The sequence below is a fragment of the Saccoglossus kowalevskii genome, chromosome 2 (genome assembly GCF_978046115.1).
Source record: "Saccoglossus kowalevskii chromosome 2, keSacKowa6.1, whole genome shotgun sequence".
Classification (NCBI taxonomy): Eukaryota; Metazoa; Hemichordata; class Enteropneusta; family Harrimaniidae; genus Saccoglossus; species Saccoglossus kowalevskii.
In genome coordinates this window covers 31,764,058-31,783,789 of record NC_140642.1, presented here as the reverse complement: position 1 = coordinate 31,783,789, position 19,732 = coordinate 31,764,058, and the positions used below count along the sequence as shown (strand labels likewise).

Here is a 19,732-nt window from a genome sequence, read left to right as displayed (position 1 = left end):
TAATATCTAATTCTTCACGCGAAAATAAAGTTCAAACGCGGCTATTCACATGTTATTCGCCTTGGTTTCTCCTCAATAAAGTTGTCGTTAAATGATGCATAGGTATCAATGTCCACCATCAAAGTCGTGGGCGTGGTGAAAATATTTAAATCCAATTACCACACATCATAGCGATATTTCTATTATACGTCTACCCATAATGCAGCGGGACGGATGTCAACTTTGTTTTGTTTTTCAAAGTAGATGAAAAATGTTATCTAACGGTAGATCGTTAGAATAAACAATGACGCGATTGTTTGGTGCGAACACCATCAGCGATTTACAGAGCAACCACTCGAAGGCTGCATGCAAACGATGACTAATACTTAAGCTCGTGGGTTTAAATATTAACTGGGGTCGGGCTGAAAAAACACACATTCTACGTGTGCACAAAAGATATTTTTTTTACAAAATGTCCGCTTCTGTTTAAAGACGGTGGAGCTGGCGTGTCTGGTGAACAAAACCGTTTCGAGAACTTTTATGGTTTTAATTGGACCCCGATATAATCACCGAGCATTGTAACACCGATCCTATTTTGAAATACACCGTTATTGGAGTGCTTTGCGGGTAAGTTTTTACGATTTGAAATTAAGTCGTGATAGAAGGGTCAGTAACAGGTGGCACGTATTGACATGTGTCTGCACAGCTTTTCTAACTGGGAGGCGGGAGGGGGGGGGACTGTGATTTCTCCGTAAGTTACGATATGTGTGCTTTTTGGAACTTCGTAGTTTTCGACGGCAGTGTGCGTGGCTTAAACTTTGTCCCCATCGTGGCGTGTCCCCCAGTTCACCCATCGCCATGTCGAGACATGCTCAATGTACATTTCGCAATGAACGGCGTAGTATTACCATGTTTAGCTCATACCATTTCACATATTAATACATTAAAATTCGGAAAATATGGTTAATGTAACTTCCGAATTTTAACGGGTCAACATACATTTGCGTGACTCGGGTATGTTTTGCAAAAATGGGGCTGATATCCATGAGAAATGTTTACTTGTAAATGCTGTTTTCGTCCTAATTTTTACGGGTGTGTTTTATCTTGTCATCGATATGAACAATAGGACACTTAAGCAAGCATTGTTTTGATGATATATTTCATAATTTCGGAAACGACTGGCATGGATGAAAATAAAATATTAATATACGATAAATTGAACAGGTGTGTCGTGCGAATTCACAATCTCCAGGTACCTGAAAATTATTCCCACCAATCGCATATCTATGTGACATTTCGACCTTTGAACGGATCACATGTGTTCTCACACATGCACACCGGACGACAGCGAAACGAGGGGTGACTGTGCCGTCTGCCACTCCAGACAATCGCCAACAGGCAGGCACGCACACACGCACGCTACAGACGAAGCGGCGCGGTACTCATGTCGACCAGTTGATACCGGACGAATTATCAATTCAGAGGCATTATAGAGGGAGTTTTCATATGGAAAAAAACGCCAAAACGAAAACTTGTCCATCTACATTATTAGTAGACATTAACATAATAGTAATATGCAAAATATTTAAAGATGGTTTCCATAACAACACAACAAATCATATTTTACAATGAATAATTTTGTATATTTGTCAGTATTTGAATTGAGTAATATGAACTGTGACTTGTTGAAAAATAAAAAAATAAAATATTTACGTAGCAAAACAAAATGGTATTTGAGGCAAAGTGATTTTAATTAATAATATGTACCAGTAATTAATAGCGAACATAATTCCATATTTTATTATATCGTGAAACAAATATATCATAATCTAGCGTGATATCAAAATATAATATCGAATAAAATGTATAACCTTATCACTGTTTTTACCATATGTCAGTGTTTTGAGATAGGACGACTGACTGTGTAGTATAGAAATCAAATGTAAATATTTTTTAAGGGGTGTACCATTAATTATTCTGGGATAAGAACTAAATTAGTATATTCCCAGTATTCTATTGTTACAATCTGTGCGCCAATTATTGAACGCTGTTGAACCTTACTTTTATCTGATTTGATTTACCTGTTTTTAATTCTTCTAACTCTAGTACAATCCTCTAATAATATAATTAATGGTCTGTCCCTAGAATTGCTCTGTAATACCATCAAGCACTATGACCCAGGCAGAGTAGGCAATTCGATACAATTCATATGTAAGTGATTTTACTAACTATGGTCGTGATTATATTGAATTTTTGGTTTTAGAAAAAAATATGTTAGTGTACATGATGCAAACAAATACATCTCTAAGTAATCACGATGGCTTGCGAAACAGGAATAGAGTTCTGGTAACCATTAAACACATAAATGAAATGTCTATTTCTCTGTGCACGCACACCCCACAGTTAGTACCTAATCCGAGTAGATGAAGACCGGAACCGGAAGTGTTATGTCTTTTGAAATCGCGATGTAATGTGGGTGGTTGAAAAAAAAACAATCTCTTTGAGTGAATACAGTATATGCAAGATAGACTGGTTTCATGGCAACTCCACAGTGGGCATTTAAAAAGAGTAAACAAACTATGGAAATGGAAGTTTCATGGATACACTATAATTCGAACAGCTGCCATTTTGCTCCCTAATAATATCTATCTACTACAAATGTCGATAAATCAACTGTCTGTATATATATATATATATTGACATGAACAGACATTTATATCATTTGTCAAGTCATTAACAACTCACAAGTCAACAGGTTAATAATTTGCTTAAATATATTCTGTTTTATTTGTTTTATTGAGATGACAATCCCAGTAAAGTCTTTGCTTTTCCGTACAACCAACATAAAATTATCTACAGATTCACTATCAATGGTTTCTTTGTTGAGTCTCTGATAAGACATATAAGTAAGATAAAATAATCATGTAAACCCCAAAAGGGTGATATTCTGCCCAATATGTATTCATTGCTTAAAATAACAAGTTTAGAATAATCTAAATATCTGATCACTTATTAAGATTTCATACTCATGCCAGATATGCAGGCTACAGCGTGTACTTGAACGGTAATGTGTGAGATGGAAGGCCAAGTCTCAAGTTCACCCTTAGCACTGTATATAGGAGTTTAAACTAGTTTCAGTGATTTTTTCACAAACATAAAGCTGATGAAAGGATTTTAATTAAGAGTGTGTCATTCTTCAATAGTATGACATAAGGTTAAATCTATTGTAGATACAAAAATAGTGACTGGTTCTAGCTGGTTCAGATATGACCTCATACTAATATCAATATTTACTAATCTGTCTATCTTCTTTTATATCTTACAGGTACGGGTCATTCTGGTGTATTTACCAGCACATTCCTAGAGACGTACTTGTTTCCAAGATACACAGCTGTTTAACTAGACAGGAGTAACATTGGATTTAACAAGCATGGAGGGTGGTATAGAAAAGAACCACTCCCAACAAAATGATGAGGGCATGTCAGAGTTCTTCAAGAAGCTCATGTATGGGAAAACCGAGTACAGGCGTATGCAGGAAAAGAAATATGGCAGTGCACCTCAAACCCCCATAAAGAAAGGTTCACAGAGCAAGCGTCAGCCATCACAAAAGCAACAGCAACAGCAACCAAAGTCAGCAAAAAAACCCATTAAAACTGAATCATTCATCACTGCAAAGAAGGCCCCCAAGGTGCATGCAGCTCAAACGCCAGAGCCCGCCAAACCAGTGAAATCATCAGAGAAGGAAAAAGCCCAGTCAGTGTCAGTTGAAAGTAAAAAAGTACCAAATGCAACTCCGAAACAACAAGAAAAAGCTGAGACAGCAACTATCAAAAAAGTGGCAGATGAACCTAAAAAAGAGATAAGAGAGTCATCAGATGAATCGTCAGCTGATGAAAACATAACTGAGGTTGATCAGACAAAGGAGACGACTATTGTGGAAGATTCAAACAAGACAAATGTAATTGACCCTGCTGTTGAAAAAAAGTTGCCAGATGTAGAACCTAAGGTAACGCCAAAGGAAGAGGAAAGTTTACCAACATTAGATAAAAACAAAGACATAGAATTGAACAAGACTGAAAACAAAGAACCAATCATTGAAACACCAAGCACAGATACGACTAAACAAGGAGGGCCCGAAGAACCCAAAACTGAAACGATAAAGAAGGAAGATGAAAGGAAAGAGAAGGAAAAAGATAAAAACAAAAGTGAAACAGTGGTAGAAGAACCACTAGCTGAGGACGAGAATGTTAAGACAGAAAAGACAGACGAACAAAAGGAAGAATCTGACAAGAAAAAGAAAAAGAAAGACAAGAAAGAAAAGAAAGAAAAGAAAGAGAAGAAAAAGAAAGAAAAAGATGATACTAACAAAACCCAAAATGGAACAGAAGAACTGGAAACAGAACCCACAAATATCAGCGAGCCAAAGGAAGAAGAGGAAGAAAAACCAGCAAAAGAGGACAAGAAAAAGAAAAAGAAAGAAAAGAAAGAAAAGAAAGAAAAGAAAGAAAAGAAAGAAAAAAAGAAAAAAGAAAAAGACGATACTAATAAATCGGAAAAAGAAATGGAAAAGCTTGAAACTGAAACAGGGAATAAAAGTGAGTCAAGTGATGATGAGGTTCAGACCCCCAAGACAGACAAGAAACAGAAAAAGAAAGACAAGAAAAAGAAAAAGAAAGAGAAAGATGGTGACATAGACAAAACAGAGGAGTTGGATACCACTGATTTGAATGAAGAGGGTGAAGCCAAACTGTCTAAATCAGAGAAGAAGAAGCTGAAGCAAGAAGAGAAGAAGCAAAAGAAAGAAGAAAAGCTGCAAAAGAAAGAAGAGAAAAAGAAACAGAAAGAAAAGGCATCAAGCAAAAAGTCAGATTCACCAGACGTATCTGAAGCGGAATCCGCACCCAATACACCAGATTTGAACAAATCCAGATCTGATAATGAAGACACAGATGATGAAGAAGATCAAGTAAAATCTTCATGCTTCTTTTCAAGAAAGAAGAAAAACAAAAAGGAAAAGAAAAGCGCGAAGAAAGAGAAGGATTCAGAAAAAGTGGAAGAAACTCTTGAAGTAGAGCATGAACAGCTAGATGAAGATACAGACAAGGAAAAGAAAACAGAAGAATCTGATGAGGATGAAGCAGAAAGTCCTCCTGAACCAGATGAGGAGGTAGCAGTTGATTGAAAAGTGTTGTGCCTGGCATAAACATTCCTCTCTTGATGAACGTCTGGACCAGTAGTACATTTAAAAAAACATTGTGTATTCTCTGTATGGATATTAATTATTATGTCAATTCCCCATTTTTTATATTTCGACCATGTAAACCATGCACACCTAATACTAGCTAGGGGCATTTGCATGAAAATGGAACTGATGTGAGGTCAGCATATCAGAATCAAGATCTTTAAAATAATTTTGACCATACTTGCTCTCCCCCACATTTCAATATTTGATCCATCACATTTGCCACCACGTAAACTATATCTATTTCTCCCAATAAAGTCTACTGTGTTTGTTGATAGAACAAACAATGTTATCATTTAGATGATGAAACAGAAAATAATACTAGTTATTTTGTTTAGCTAGAAGAATTGTCCGCCATAGTCTGTTGTGAAAGTTTTGTATTGCTAATAGTATTTTTTTTTATTTTTTAATCTGTAGTTTTTTTTAAAAAACACACACACAAACAACAATTCTTCAGTATCTGTGTGGAAAGATGACATTACTTCAGGATTATTTGACTTTGCTTATTCTAGGTAATTCGGTAATACACATACTAAAAAACAAAAACAAAAATAATGAGACTGTAATTCATTGTTGTAAACAAAAATCATGCCATGGCCAATACACATTGGCATCATCTCTTAAAATTTATTAGAAAAATGAGAAATTCAACAGGCGAAATATTGTATACTATTGCTTTTTGTAACAGTTTTGCATTGAGAACAAATCTTCACATAGGAGAAAGAAATTTAGGTAAACATACAATTGTTGTTGATTTTGATTTTTGTTTCATATCAAATAATATATTTTTAATTCATTCGAGCGAGGTCAGTGTTATGTGCAAAAACTAAGCCAAAAAAACAACAACCTTCAATCAATAAAACGAAGAATACAGGATGAATACTATTTCAGATAATCGATAATTATGTGAGCATATTGACTCATATTTAGTCAACATTGTAACAACCTATTTTTCAAGAGGCAATTTTAATAAATGTTATTAGAGTGCCTTAGTGTGTGTGCTCTTTGGTTAATAAGTGTATATATGTGTTACCATAACAACATGGCAATCACTTCATCCTGCTTTGTACAGAATATCATCATTTAAAAACCATATCATTTTGATCTTCATTACATACTTTCTGATTTAGATATTTCGTCACAAAATATCTTAAAATGTGTGAAAATGTCCTAGGTACAATTTGGAGGGATGTGAATTTTGACACGAACTACGCCCTCTATCGTCGGATACAGTATGAAAGAGTACTGGAAATAAAACGAACGACGGCACTCGTAAAGTATATTAAATTAAAGGAACAAAGACAAATGGTTTCTAGATCACCAAACAATCGCTAATCTAAATGAATGGTGCCAGTATAAATTGTAGTGATCCCATGGGGCATTTCACTCTATAAGTGATCTGAGATGGGAATAATATCAAATATCAAAATACGGTATATTTACATTAACCTTTTCACCACTAGTTCCTTCTTTTAATCACAAATTCACAAAATAGTCCCGTTCATAGTCTGCACTTTGCTTCAGAAAATTGAAGCAAAAATATCCAAATTTTTTGAGTAAATGCTGAAAATTTACTCAAATTGTGTCCGTTGGCTCTAAAATTAGGGTTCATTTCCAGAAATATTGAAGAAGATAAGAAAAAAGGTGCAGAAAACTTTGGGCAAGAAAGTCTAGTGGTGAAAAGGTTACGCCCCTTCAGTCTGATATATTGGTCAGACAATTTATTTCTAGCAGTGCACGACAGTTCTATTAATAGCACTACTACTAATAAGTTGTATGTCCATTTCCCAGTCCTTAAAGGAAACCGAATTTTCGCGATAAGGCGATAGCTGAATATTTAAACTATGTATCCGGGTTAGTATTATGAATGGCGCATGCGTCGTGTTGTTTACGTTAGTTGGCCTTTTACAGTTTGTTTTACGATTCTGTATGTGTGTGGAAATAGTGGGCAGTGAAATTATTCTTGGGTGGAGTAAATAATGTATGTGTTGGTAATATGAGTACTCCGAAGAACAGATACCGTATTTGCTTTATTGGGAGCGCATCTGCAGTCGAAACTCATATAAACGAACATATATATATATATATTGTATGATGGATCAATAAAATATGACCTTATTTTGACCATAGGCACACCTTTACCATTTACGCAAGCGCATGCGCATTTAATGGATCAACTACATTTTCAGCTCAATTTGTGGAAGTGGTGTATTACTAGTATAATACTAGTATAATTAACTAAATATATAATTAACGCATCTTGTCGCACTGTGGTGGCGCCATTTGTGTACATTTCCCAAATGAGTCTGCTAATGCTGATAGAAATGGAGGTCAATTATCAGCAATACTAACTTGTGATTTTCTCTGTGCGATAGACCGGTCATTCGAGTTGCCCGCAAAAAACAAAACAAAAAAACAGTGCAACCTCTGGATCTATATGATATATTGTAACGGTACGTACCGTTAATAATACGCGCATGCTCATTTGCGTAGAGCAATATATCATGTCTCGAGTCGATCTGATTACAGTATTCATCACTCTATACAGGCCCTTGGCCATGAGTGAGATTTTTTCAAAAAAATGAATTTTATAAAAATAGAAAAGCACAAATTTGCTTGATGTAAAATGTCCTTGTCTTTTCATTGCATGTTAAATCATGTGTTTATTATTGTTTAAAAAATGTTACAGAAAAAAACAAAATTCAAGCATTTCTGTACACACTATGTGTAAACATATTATGATTTGAAGTCAACTTCACGGTTGCTCGGATCTCACCTAATGGGTATTTAGGGAGAGTTAGTTATTTTAAAAAAGTACTCGAGCGTGGATGAATCATACTTTTATTTCGAATAGTTTTTTTTTTAATTTGACGACACTTCGAAATAAAACTAGTACATATAATCTACATGTACGTAATATACAATTCCTGAACAACATGTACGTATCAGTAATTACTCATCTAAATAATTTAATCTAATTTAAATATTTTTAGTCATTATGAAGTGTTAAATTTGCTGACTTATATATATATATATATATATATATATATATATATATATATATATATATATGTGTATTAAAATATGTGTATGTGTATTATAACAATCATGGAATATTAATCGGAGTCTTAAAATAACAAATATACGTGCCCCAACACCAAGAACTGCCTACGATGACGGTAAATTACTCATAAGTATCACCAACGCTGGGGAATCTTTACTGCGTGAAACTATGCGAAATATTTTTGTTGTTATTATTATTAAAAAAAATCGGCATATTTACTATATGGCTTTCCAACCCCGATGACAAAAATAAACCAATCAGGGCGCCGGTACTTATGAAATTGACACACCTGCGTAAGAGAGGTCTATACATGGCATAGCAGAGCTTCCTGAGGGGAATGAATAACATATTGTAGCGCAGAGGCGAGTCTTGTTAATCATTAACAGGGTTCCGACCTTAATACATTCGTGGGCTTCTAAAGTTATCAACTTCAAAATGGCTGCTGCTTCTGCGTATTTGAAAACACGCTGGCTTATCTGAGACGATCCACGTGTAGAAACAGAACTGACGATCACTTCCTTTATAACGGGATTTCTCCAACAGTTATAGTATTTCTCATCGACAACTTCCCTTCAGATACCGTAGTTTCGGTGCCGTGGGATTGAAGCTAGGCTATTTTTTTTAAAAAGACAACTGATACACTTTGCACTGAAGCCGTTTTCCGTACTGTCTAAAAGGTGAGTGTCGGCGATCAGGGAATATCGAGGTGATAACTTTAGCGGGTGACAGAGCTAATCCTGGTCCGACTAATGTGTCTGAGCCAGGGATCATTCATACGCAAAATGACACAATTTGTTATGATTCAAGAAAAAAAAGTTCATGAAACCAGAGATCTGTTTTCAACAAAACTACGAGTTGTTAATTCAATCACGATAGGCAATCGGGTTTTATCTAGTTGACACGGAATATCGGGGTTATGCACAAACTATATTTGATGGAATCAAACAATAATCTAAATCTATAAAGTATTATATCTCACCTAAAAATTAAATTAATTTGGATAATGACTTTAGACAGATTGTTAACAAATTACGTTATTGATTAATTGTGGACCGTTTTACTTATATTGTTTTTTTTTCTTCAAATTTTATGAAGGCAGGTGAGTATACGTGTCGGCTCAGCTTGGTCAAAGGTGAGAAACACCTGACCCGTTATAAATTCACCTCTTTTCCATAATTCCATAATTTTCTCAATATGTCTTTTTCAGAGCATTTTCTCTATTAAATGATTTCAGTTTTCGAGCTGCATTATTTCGAGTAGTATAGTAGTTTAAACGATGTCATAATTCAGAAACATATTTAAACTAATAGCCACGTCTCAATAAACACATGTTTCATTTCAAAAACAAGTACAAGCCCCGGAGTAAAACGACAACATTTGCCTCTAACTTTGAGTGCTATATATATATATATATATATATATATACAAGTCGAAATTCGTCTATTACAAGACATTTACAGTGAATGACCTTTGAACAGACTACGCGGGAATTTGCAACTTACTACATCACGCTGCCAGCAGCGAACACGCCCACCTACCTGCGAAGTTATCAAATATTTACAAATCGTTCCCGGTACGGGATGGCCCCAGGGTTAAGACTTATGTAAATTGAAGCAATAACGGACGCATTACGAATATACCACATTGACATCGAGATAGATACTGATATAACGTACGTTACACAATTCACATAATACTTATTACCACTGCTTTCGAAAATATCATGCACTTAGTATGGGTCAGGCTACCGCTTATTGGATACCGTTAGGTAGATTTGCCGTTCAAGGCGTACATGATGTAAAGTGTACGGACATGCGATTTTGTTAAAACCCATCTTATTTATTAGTTGGAAGTGGGTGGAACTGACAGGCGGGAAACTCTTCATACATTGATAAAAAAGGTCGATGAGGTCACTGGGAGATTACAATCAGGAAAACGTGATTGATCTCAACTGGGTCAAAATAAAACTCGCCAATCACAAAGATGATGAAGACTCCTTAAGTTGGAATCGTTTTTAAGGCTCGCTTTGTATTATAATACATGTACTACTAAAACAAACAAGTAACCAGAATTTAACAATGTTTAAGCATGACGTAGTCTAAGCTCACTAATTTTATCACATACCATGATAATTGTTGGACAAGTTCAAGTTGACTATCTTGTTGATATCGCCCGTGACATCAAATCTAAATAAATAAATAATTAACAGAATTTTCATTGTTTTTGTATGGATATCGTATTTCGTGTTGGTTGTCAAGGACAATGGTTCGTAATTGTGATTTTGAAACCGTTAATTAACTTAATTTATAATTCAGAGCAATTAATTAAATCAAACGTATACGTTTCAAATGGCTGTATTGAGAGATAACTTGTAATAAGATCATAAGTGAAATGTACTATACTGTACATTTTTCTATGCACTTTATCATTATTTTATTATATAGTCATGCATTATGAACGAATATGAATTGTGTATATTGTTTTTCGATACTCCACACTATGGAGCAAATCGGAACTAAAATATTGTCATTATTCGGAAAATGGAAAACACTAAATATGCATGTTAATTGATTGTTATGGTATGTACAAAACATGCGTATTAAAGAATTCATTGTTTCATGGAATAAAAACTACAGTAATAGTGCTTTCGTTTCCCCAAAAATCATACTGTTAATATAAAATATTACATCTTGTCTATATTATATTTTAAAGTTGTTATCTGGTACTTTGCATTCGATGCGCACTTGTTCATCATGACCCTTGAGAAACATTTATATTTTATTTTTTATTTATTTCTTATTTAGGTAATTCACATTTTACTGTGGTATTCTTTGCAAAGGTAAAATAAACAGTCTCGATCAGGCTGCGAATATCGACATCATTATGGCGGATGGGAACGACTACGAATTAAGAAAAAAGAGGGATAACATGGAAAAGGCGCCACTTTCTCCGAACAGTGGCAAAATGAAGGATTTCTTCGGAAAGTTTGTTTATGGGAAAACTACCTACAACAGGAGACAGGCAAATAAGGCGGTGCTCCCACCCTCGTCCCCATCTAAACCCAGTGAGAGAACGTTAACAAGGACAGGGGCCCCAAAAACATTGTCACCTAAGCCGAAGTCACCAACAAAACAGACCTCTCCAAGAAAAACCTCCAAACCAATGGACAGAGCAGCACCAGTCACAAAATCTAAGGAACCGAAATCATCTGTCAATGCACAGAAAACTAAAGAATTTATTGCCTCATCTCATAGAGGTAAAACATCACAGGTATCTACCAAGGAAAGAAAACTGTCGGAAGGGAAAAATGTGGTTGGAACTCATAAAACTAAAGCACCAATATTAGATTCAAAAATATTGGTTTCTTCAGAAATATCGACATCATCACTAGATGCAAAAGCTCCACGAAGGAACACACTTCCAAAGGCGCACAAAGTTGAACCATCGCGAATGAGAGATAAAAGACATTCCGATGTCCAAATCATCAAACACAGTAAAAAACATAATAAACAGTCAATCGAATCGCTCACCATTGATCATACCGACGGCACAGTTACTGAAAACATGTCGGAGCTGGTGTACGATCTGGAACTCAAGAAAAAGCAGCCAAGCAGCGAGTCACGCATCAGTGAGAACGGGCATGAGGAAGATGAAATGAAAGATGAAAAAGACAAGGAAGACGGACTACAAACTGAGTTCCTGAAGGCATTTGACAGAAAAATGAAATACATCAATCCAAAAAAGACCTTAGATCTGAACTTAAACGAGACTGAGGAAGAAAAGCTCCTAAAAGATGGAAAGGCTGAAATCGAAAATAAAAACTCAGCATATATCTCCAATATCATAGACGTGACTCAGATGAACAAAGAGGTAGACGGCACTTTTTTGTGTTCTGATAAAAACGAGCAGAAACACGAAAAGGATACAAGAAAGGACAATCTCGAAATCATAGCAGTTGATGGAATAAAACCATCAAAACTAGAAGACGCCCACGATGAATCTAAGCCAGACAAGAAAAAGAAAAAAATAAGAAAGGAACAAAAAGAATCGGAAGTACTTGAAATAGAACAACTAGAATCTTTCAATAAAGCGAAAGAAACACCTGACAAGAAGATTAAACCGAAATTCTTTAAAAAGAAGGATAAGAAAGACAAGAGAAGCAGAAAAATGTCCAAAGGCTCTAAAACAGATGAAATGACAGACACTTCTGATGATGAACAAGTTTCCGAATTTATTGACTTAAAATCAAGCATTAAAAAACAGCATACAAATACAATCACTATGGAAACTGGAAAGAAGGAAGACATAATTAAAATGGAACCATTGAAAATGACAGTGAAAACATATTCGGATGTCCAAATCATGGAACAAGGTGAAAAACAAATTGAACATTCAATCAAACCTCTCAAAACAGATCAGATCAACACTGCGATAGATGCAAACACATTGGAACTGGTGAACGACCTGGAACTCAAAGAGCAGCCAGTCAGCATAATGCACGTCAATGAGAGTGGACATGAGAAAGAAGGGATTAAAGGTAAAATTAACAAGCAAGACGAACTACAGACTGAAATCCCTCAAACACTGGAAACAGAATTGATATACATCGACCAAACAATTACGTTAGATATGAACTTGAATGAGACTCAAGAGGACAAGTTCCTAAAAGATATAAATGGTGATGACGAAAACAAAAAATCAACCAAAATACTAGCATGCATCTCTGATGCCACCAACATAGATGTGATGCAGGTACACAAAGAAAAAGACGACACACTTTTGTTCTCTGACAAAAACCAGCAGAAACATGAAATAGATACAAGAAAGGACAATTCCGAAATTATAACAGTCAGTAGAATAAAACCATCAAAACTAGAAGAAAACGATGATGAGTTTAACTCTGACAAGAAAAGAGAAAAGGACAAGAAACTATTAGGCAAGAAGCAGACAAAATCGGAAGTACTTGAAATGGAAGAAGTAGAATATCTTGACGAGACTAAACCAGCAACACCAGACAAGAAAAAAATAACCGACATACCTGCATGCATATCCGATGCCACTAATGCCGATGTGAGCCAATTGCACAAAGAAGAAGACACTCTTTCATGCTCTAACAAGAACAAGTCGAAAAATAAGGAGGTTGAGAGGGAGGACAATTTCAAAGTTGCAACAGATTCAGTCGATGGAATAAAGCCATCAAAACTAGGAGAACCCTTCAATGAGTTTAATCCTGACATGAAAATGGAAAACGAAAAGAAGCAGTTTGAAAGAGAATCAAAACAATCAGAATTACTTAAAAATGAAGAACTAGAAAATTTCAATGAAATCAGAGCAGCGTCACCAGAACAAAAAAATACATCACCATTCTTTAAACAGATGGGCTCTGAAACAGATGATATGACAGACAGTTCTGATGATGAACAAGTACCAGAGACTAGTGACTTAGAATCTAGTGTTAAACAACAACCTGTAAAGACAATACCTTCAATAAACGACAAGGAGAAAGATAAAGTTGAACTGATGCAAACAACAAAGAAAACAGTATCAGACGTCCAAATTATTAAACAAGGTGAAAAACAAATTGAACGATCAATCAAATCGCACGCAACAGATGTTGACACAGTAGTTACCGAACACATGTCAGAACTGGTGCATGACTCAAAACTCGAGGAACAGCCAATCAGTATATCACACATCAATAAGATTATGCATGAGGAAGATGACATTAAAGATGAAAAAGACATGCATGATCAACTACAGACCGAAATCCCTCAAATAGAAACAAAGCAATCAAAAGATATAAATGGTGATAGCAAATTGGAACCAACTGAAATACCAGTATGTATCTCTGATTCCACCAACATAAGTGTGACACACATGCATAAAGAAGAAGATAACACACTTTTGTTCTCTGACAAAAACAGTCAGAAAAATGATACAAGAAAGGACAATTCCGAAATTATAACAGATCCAGTCAGTGGAATAAAACCACCAAAACATGAAGAAAGCCATGATGAGTTTAACTTTGAGAAGGAAAGAGAAAAAGACAAAAAACAATTAGAAGAACTTGAAATGGAACAACCAGTATATCTCAATGAGGTTACATCGGCAATACCAGACAAGAAAAAATTTACCGACATACCAGCATGCATAACCAATACTACTAAAGTTGATGTGAGTCAGCTGCACGAAGAAAAAGATGACACTCATTTATGGTCTGATAAAAACGAGCAGAAAAACGAAAAAGTCGTAGGAAAAGACAATTCCGAAATTATAACAGATTCAATCAATGAAATAAAACCATTGAAAATGGAAGAAATCCATGAGAAGAAATCCAAGTCTAAACCGGAAAAGAAAAAGGAAAAAGACAAGAAAAAATTAGGAAAGAAACAAAAACAATCACCAGTATCAAAGAAAAATAAACCAAAATTCTTTAGAAAGAAAGATAAAAGTGCTAGGAAAATGTCGAAGAGTTCGAAAACAGATGATATGACAGACAGTTCTAGTGATGAACAACTACCAGAATCTATTCACTTAGATTCTAATGTTAAAATACAACCTATGAAGACAATGACTTCGACAAATGACAAAAAGAAAGAAATTAAAGTAGAATCATCGCAAACAAAAGAGAAAACACATCCGGATGCCAAAGTCATTGAACAAGGTGAGAAACAAATTGAACAGCCAATCAAAATGCTCACGACAGACAAGCATATGGAAGTGGCAGTTACGGGAAACAAGTCAGAAATGGTGTCTGACCCAGAACTCAAGGAGAAGCCAATAAGCATATCGCATCAAAATGAGAGCATACATCAGAAAGAAGAGATCAAAAATGAAAAAGACAAGCATGACAAACTACAGACTGAGGTTCCTCAAAACCAGGAAACAGAATCCACATACATGGACCAAACAATTAGATTACTTTTGAATTTGAATGGAAATGAGGAGGAAAAGCTTGCAGAAGATATAAAGGGTGACGGTGAAAACAAAAAATCAAATAAAACACCAGCATGCATCTCAGATGTGACTAGCGCAGATGTGACGCAGGTGGACAAAGAAGAAGATGACGCTCTTTTGTGCTCTAGCAAAAACGAGCAAAAACGTGAAACAGATACAACAAAGGACAATTCCAAAATTATAACAGATTCCGGAATACACACATTGAAACTAGAAGAAAACAAAGAGAAGTCTAGCCCCGACAAGAAGAAGAAAAAAGACAAGAAAAAATTAGAAAAGAAACAAAAACAACCAGTAACAACGCCGGACAAGAAAAATAAACGAACGTTCTTTAAAACGAAAGATAAGAGCAGTAGAAAAATGTCGAAGGGCTCTAAAACAGATGACATGACAGACAGTTCTGACGATGAACACCTATCAGAGACTAGTGACCTGGAACATAGCATTAAAAAACAGCTTCCAAAGATAACAACTCCGAAAAATGAGAAGAAGAAAGACAAAATTACAAAGAACAAAGAAAAAAAGAAGGACAAAAAACAGAAAGGTTCTATAAAATCACTGGACATCTCACCAGAAAAGGCAGCGTCCACAGTTGGTTCCCATGAGTTGCTGGGTGAGAACATCGAAATGTCAGAGAAACAAGATGATTTTAAAAAGAAAGGGGTGAAAAATAAAAATAAGAAAGAGAAAAAGGACAAAAAAGAGAAGAAAAGTAAACTAAAATTACTTGAAATCTCTGAAGTGTTATCATCAGAAACTCCGCCGGGGTCCGCATTCAGTTCTCTTGAATCCCTGGATGAGGAAAATGACAAGAAGAAAAAGATGAAAAATAAAGATAAGAAAGAGAAAAAGGCCAAAAAAGAGAGAAAGGGGTCACTGAGAATTTCTAAGGTGCTGTCATCAGAAACTTCACCAGGGTCCGTGATCAGTTCTCGTGAATCACTGGATGACCAAAATGACAAGAAGAAAAAGGTAAAAAATAAAGACAAGAAAGAGAAAAAGGACAAAAAGGAGAGAAAAGGTTCACTGAGAATCTCCAAAATACTGTCATCGGAAACTCCACCAGGGTCTGTGACCAGTTCCCGTGAATCACTGGATGACCAAAATGAAAAGAAGAAAAAGGGAAAAAATAAAGATAAGAAAGAGAAAAAGGACAAAAAGGGCAAAAAGGAGAAAAAAGGTTCACTGAATATTTCCGAAGTGTTGTCATCGGAAACTCCACCTGGGTCCACAATAAGCTCCCTTGAATCGCTGGATGACCGAAATAACAAAAAAGAGAAGAAGAAAAAATCAAAACATCCAAATAAGAAAGATAAAAAAGAAAAAAAAGAGAAGAGAGGTTCACTGAGTATCCCCGAATTGCTATCATCGGAAACTCCGCCTGGGTCTGCATTCAGTTCCACTGAGTCGTTGGATGAGCAAAATAAGAAAAAAGAGAAAAAGAAAGTCAAAAATAAAAATAAGAAGGAAAAAGAGAAAAAGAAAGCCAAAAAGGAGAAACATTCATTAAAATCGAAGGAACCATCAAAAAATATTTCGCCGCACGAAAGCCTGGAAAAGACACACACCGCCGTCACAGTCTCCACTAAGTCCCTTCAAGCAGCTGAAAGTTCACAGTCGATACACAGTGATTTTACTTGGACCGAATCGGAAGAGGACAACAAAACAAATTTAAAAGATAGCACGAAATATAAGAAAAGAAATAGAAAATCAGGGAAAATATCATATCGTCCACCAAACAAATTCCGGCGATCTGGTAGTTTTAGTGGGGTTTCTAGAGGTTTGGGTTTCACAGTGGCCGATGGGTACACCAGATACGAAGGTAGTTTGACTCGTGCTTACGGGAGCGATCCACTAATACAAAGGCATACTAAGAATTCTCCAAACTGGACAAGAAAAACGATGAAACCAAGTAGGAGAACGGAGGATAAATTATCTCGCATTTTAGCCACGAGATTAACAAATAACCACAGCGACTTTGATGTTATCGGCGACAACCAAGAACGGTTGGAAAATAAGAGAATGATTGGTTCAGAAAGTGAGTTACCGGTGTGCGTTGCAAATAATAATGAACAGGAAATCGGAAACAAAGAAGTTCACTCTAATGTATTGTTAAAGCAATGCATAGGCGCCAATGACAGCATCACTAAACAGGAAGTCATGTTTGAAACGCCCACCACGGAAGACAGTAATATTTTTCATTGCAGCGCCGCCAACGCCGAAAATGGCAACAAACAATTACCTGAGGTACTACACAAAACTAGTGTGCAAGACCGAAGTTACGCTGCACAAAAACATCAAAAGGAATCTCAACAAATCTCTGATATTGTTGCGGAAGTACCGAAGGACGAATTTTCGTCAGAGGTATTGAACATGTGGAAGTCCATCGAAGAGAAAAGCGAGCTCGAGGAAGGGCGGGCGAAGTCGGTTGAAAGTGAACACAATAAGGAGCAACCCATAAAAGTCGTGAGTAATCCTGTTGCGTCGGTCCCCGATTTACATATTACGAAACCGGGGGTGGAAGCAGACGATCACACACTAACACGTCCACTATCCATTAAAACCGAGCAAACTAGTTCAGCGCCGGCTGAAAACCCAAAACGCGTGTATGTAAAACCGTCGCCACTCGTGCTCCCTCAACTGGACAAGTTGAACGAAGACGACTTGTTCACGAGCGTCACAGGGTTCGGCAGATCTCCGAGAGGTGTTATGCAGTACATGCCGTCTGTTAAAAAAATGCCCAGACGAAAATCGTATCTCTCCACGCACAAAAATGAAACTGAGGCGCCCGTTTCGGCAGTCAGCCAGTATAGCGATGTGTTTATCGAGTTCCCGTCATCGGGTGGATCGGCGACCTTTCACGTGACAGAAAATATTAATCCAGACAAATTTAGTTTCGAGCAATTAACGCATCGAGGTCATCCGATAGACACGGAGTCGGAATACTCCATAACCGAATCGATGACTTTGGAATCGTTCGCCGATTCTGTCATATCTGCACCCCGCGATGAATTGACTTCAGGTTCGCCGAGTTACGACAGTAGTTCTCCGCGTGATGTGGCATCCGTTAGCGACGGCAACCGAACGTCAGAATCGTTAACTAGCGGTGACGAAGGATCGACAACGGGTGCTTCGCAGTCTAGCTTCAACGCCAGTGAATCAACTGTCACCGAATCGCCTACACGCGCCAGAAACAACGGCAACACTACGGTCGAATCGTCGATCACTGGGCTCGCTAATTCTGAATTCGCCAACACCCGGGATGACATCATCGCCGTGTACAAGGAAATTACTGACATCATGCGGAAGGCGACAAGAATCCTTGAGGATACGCTTAAGAAAGCCGAACAAACTGTCGAAAACGAGGGATACATCGAAATTTTACAAAAGCAGAAGCAGGCTGCGATATTAATAAACGAAATGCTCGACTCCTCGCTGCTGACGCACAGTCACATGAGTCTACAGGACTTCAAGGGAATCTTGAAACTCACGCTAATAGCGACCAAAGTGTTAACGGAAGATTGGGGCGATTTGTCGGCCACTGAAACTGGCAGCTCACAAGCTTACATGGAACTCGTACAACTTCTACTCGTTGCCACGGAAACAATGCAATCAAGTTTAGATACTTGTAAGAAACGCGAGAATTCGCAGCCAACATTGGCACGTTGTAATTCCTCGGACACGCAAAGATCGGGATGGTCTACATCATGAATGAGTTTTCAAAACAGTTCAGAGGTTACCAAACTTTTGAACTTTTCGTGACATAAAACATGACTAATACCAGACAGCAGTAATTATGATTGAGGGCGCTTTAGTTTATCCTCAGCATGGGCAGTCGAATGATTTATTAGAAAGAGCAATAGTAACTGGTATTTTAAAAATTGTTTTGTTTCAATTTATTCATATGTAAATCTTGATTACAGCACTTGATGATAAGAAAGTGAATCATAAGTAAGCGACAACCAACAAGTACTGCTATTACTGTGATAATTTTAGAGAAGAGCGTTTACAAACTTAAAAAAGCATGTAGTTATGTAGTTATATTTAGTAATGGTTGTTAGTTGCATAGAATTGAAACGATGGTTTATTTGTGAACTCAGAAATAATAATTTGTGTTTATGATTCAAAAAAGAACAAAACTTACTAATTTGAGTTTAGAAATCACACATCTAACCAGACTCGACTGGTTCCTCTGCCTGAAGCGAATGGGGCAATGCATTCTGGACGTTTCACTACAAGCTCCCAGTCTTATGTTACACACTAACATATAGCATTACGTAAGTTTGTCTGAAAAGCTCTGAGGCGGTGAAAAGATACGACTCGACTGCACACTTTATCAGTCATTCGGTGACCACGTAAAAATACAACGAGTTTTCGTTCAACGTCACTGCCATTCCGTGGCCAACGTTTCAATGCGATTAGTAGCCTAGAATATTAATTTTTAAACGCCGAGCAAACACATAACGCTCCCAGATGAAAGAGACCCACAA

At 36.6% G+C, this 19,732-nt stretch overlaps 2 protein-coding genes across 2 annotated transcripts; both read left to right on the top strand.

The window, feature by feature from the left end:
* The first annotated feature begins 417 nt into the window (after positions 1-417).
* Positions 418-6,209, top strand: LOC100377773 (uncharacterized). Its single transcript, XM_006815553.3, has 2 exons — positions 418-606; positions 3,305-6,209. The coding sequence occupies exon 2, from the start codon at positions 3,410-3,412 to the stop codon at positions 5,159-5,161; it is 1,752 nt and encodes a 583-aa protein (XP_006815616.3). The 5' UTR covers positions 418-606; positions 3,305-3,409; the 3' UTR covers positions 5,162-6,209.
* Positions 6,210-8,687: 2,478 nt separating this feature from the next.
* On the top strand, positions 8,688-19,123 carry LOC144350416 (uncharacterized). The gene is made up of 2 exons (XM_078008610.2): positions 8,688-8,962; positions 11,090-19,123. The coding sequence occupies exon 2, from the start codon at positions 11,169-11,171 to the stop codon at positions 18,951-18,953; it is 7,785 nt and encodes a 2,594-aa protein (XP_077864736.2). The 5' UTR covers positions 8,688-8,962; positions 11,090-11,168; the 3' UTR covers positions 18,954-19,123.
* Positions 19,124-19,732: the final 609 nt, after the last annotated feature.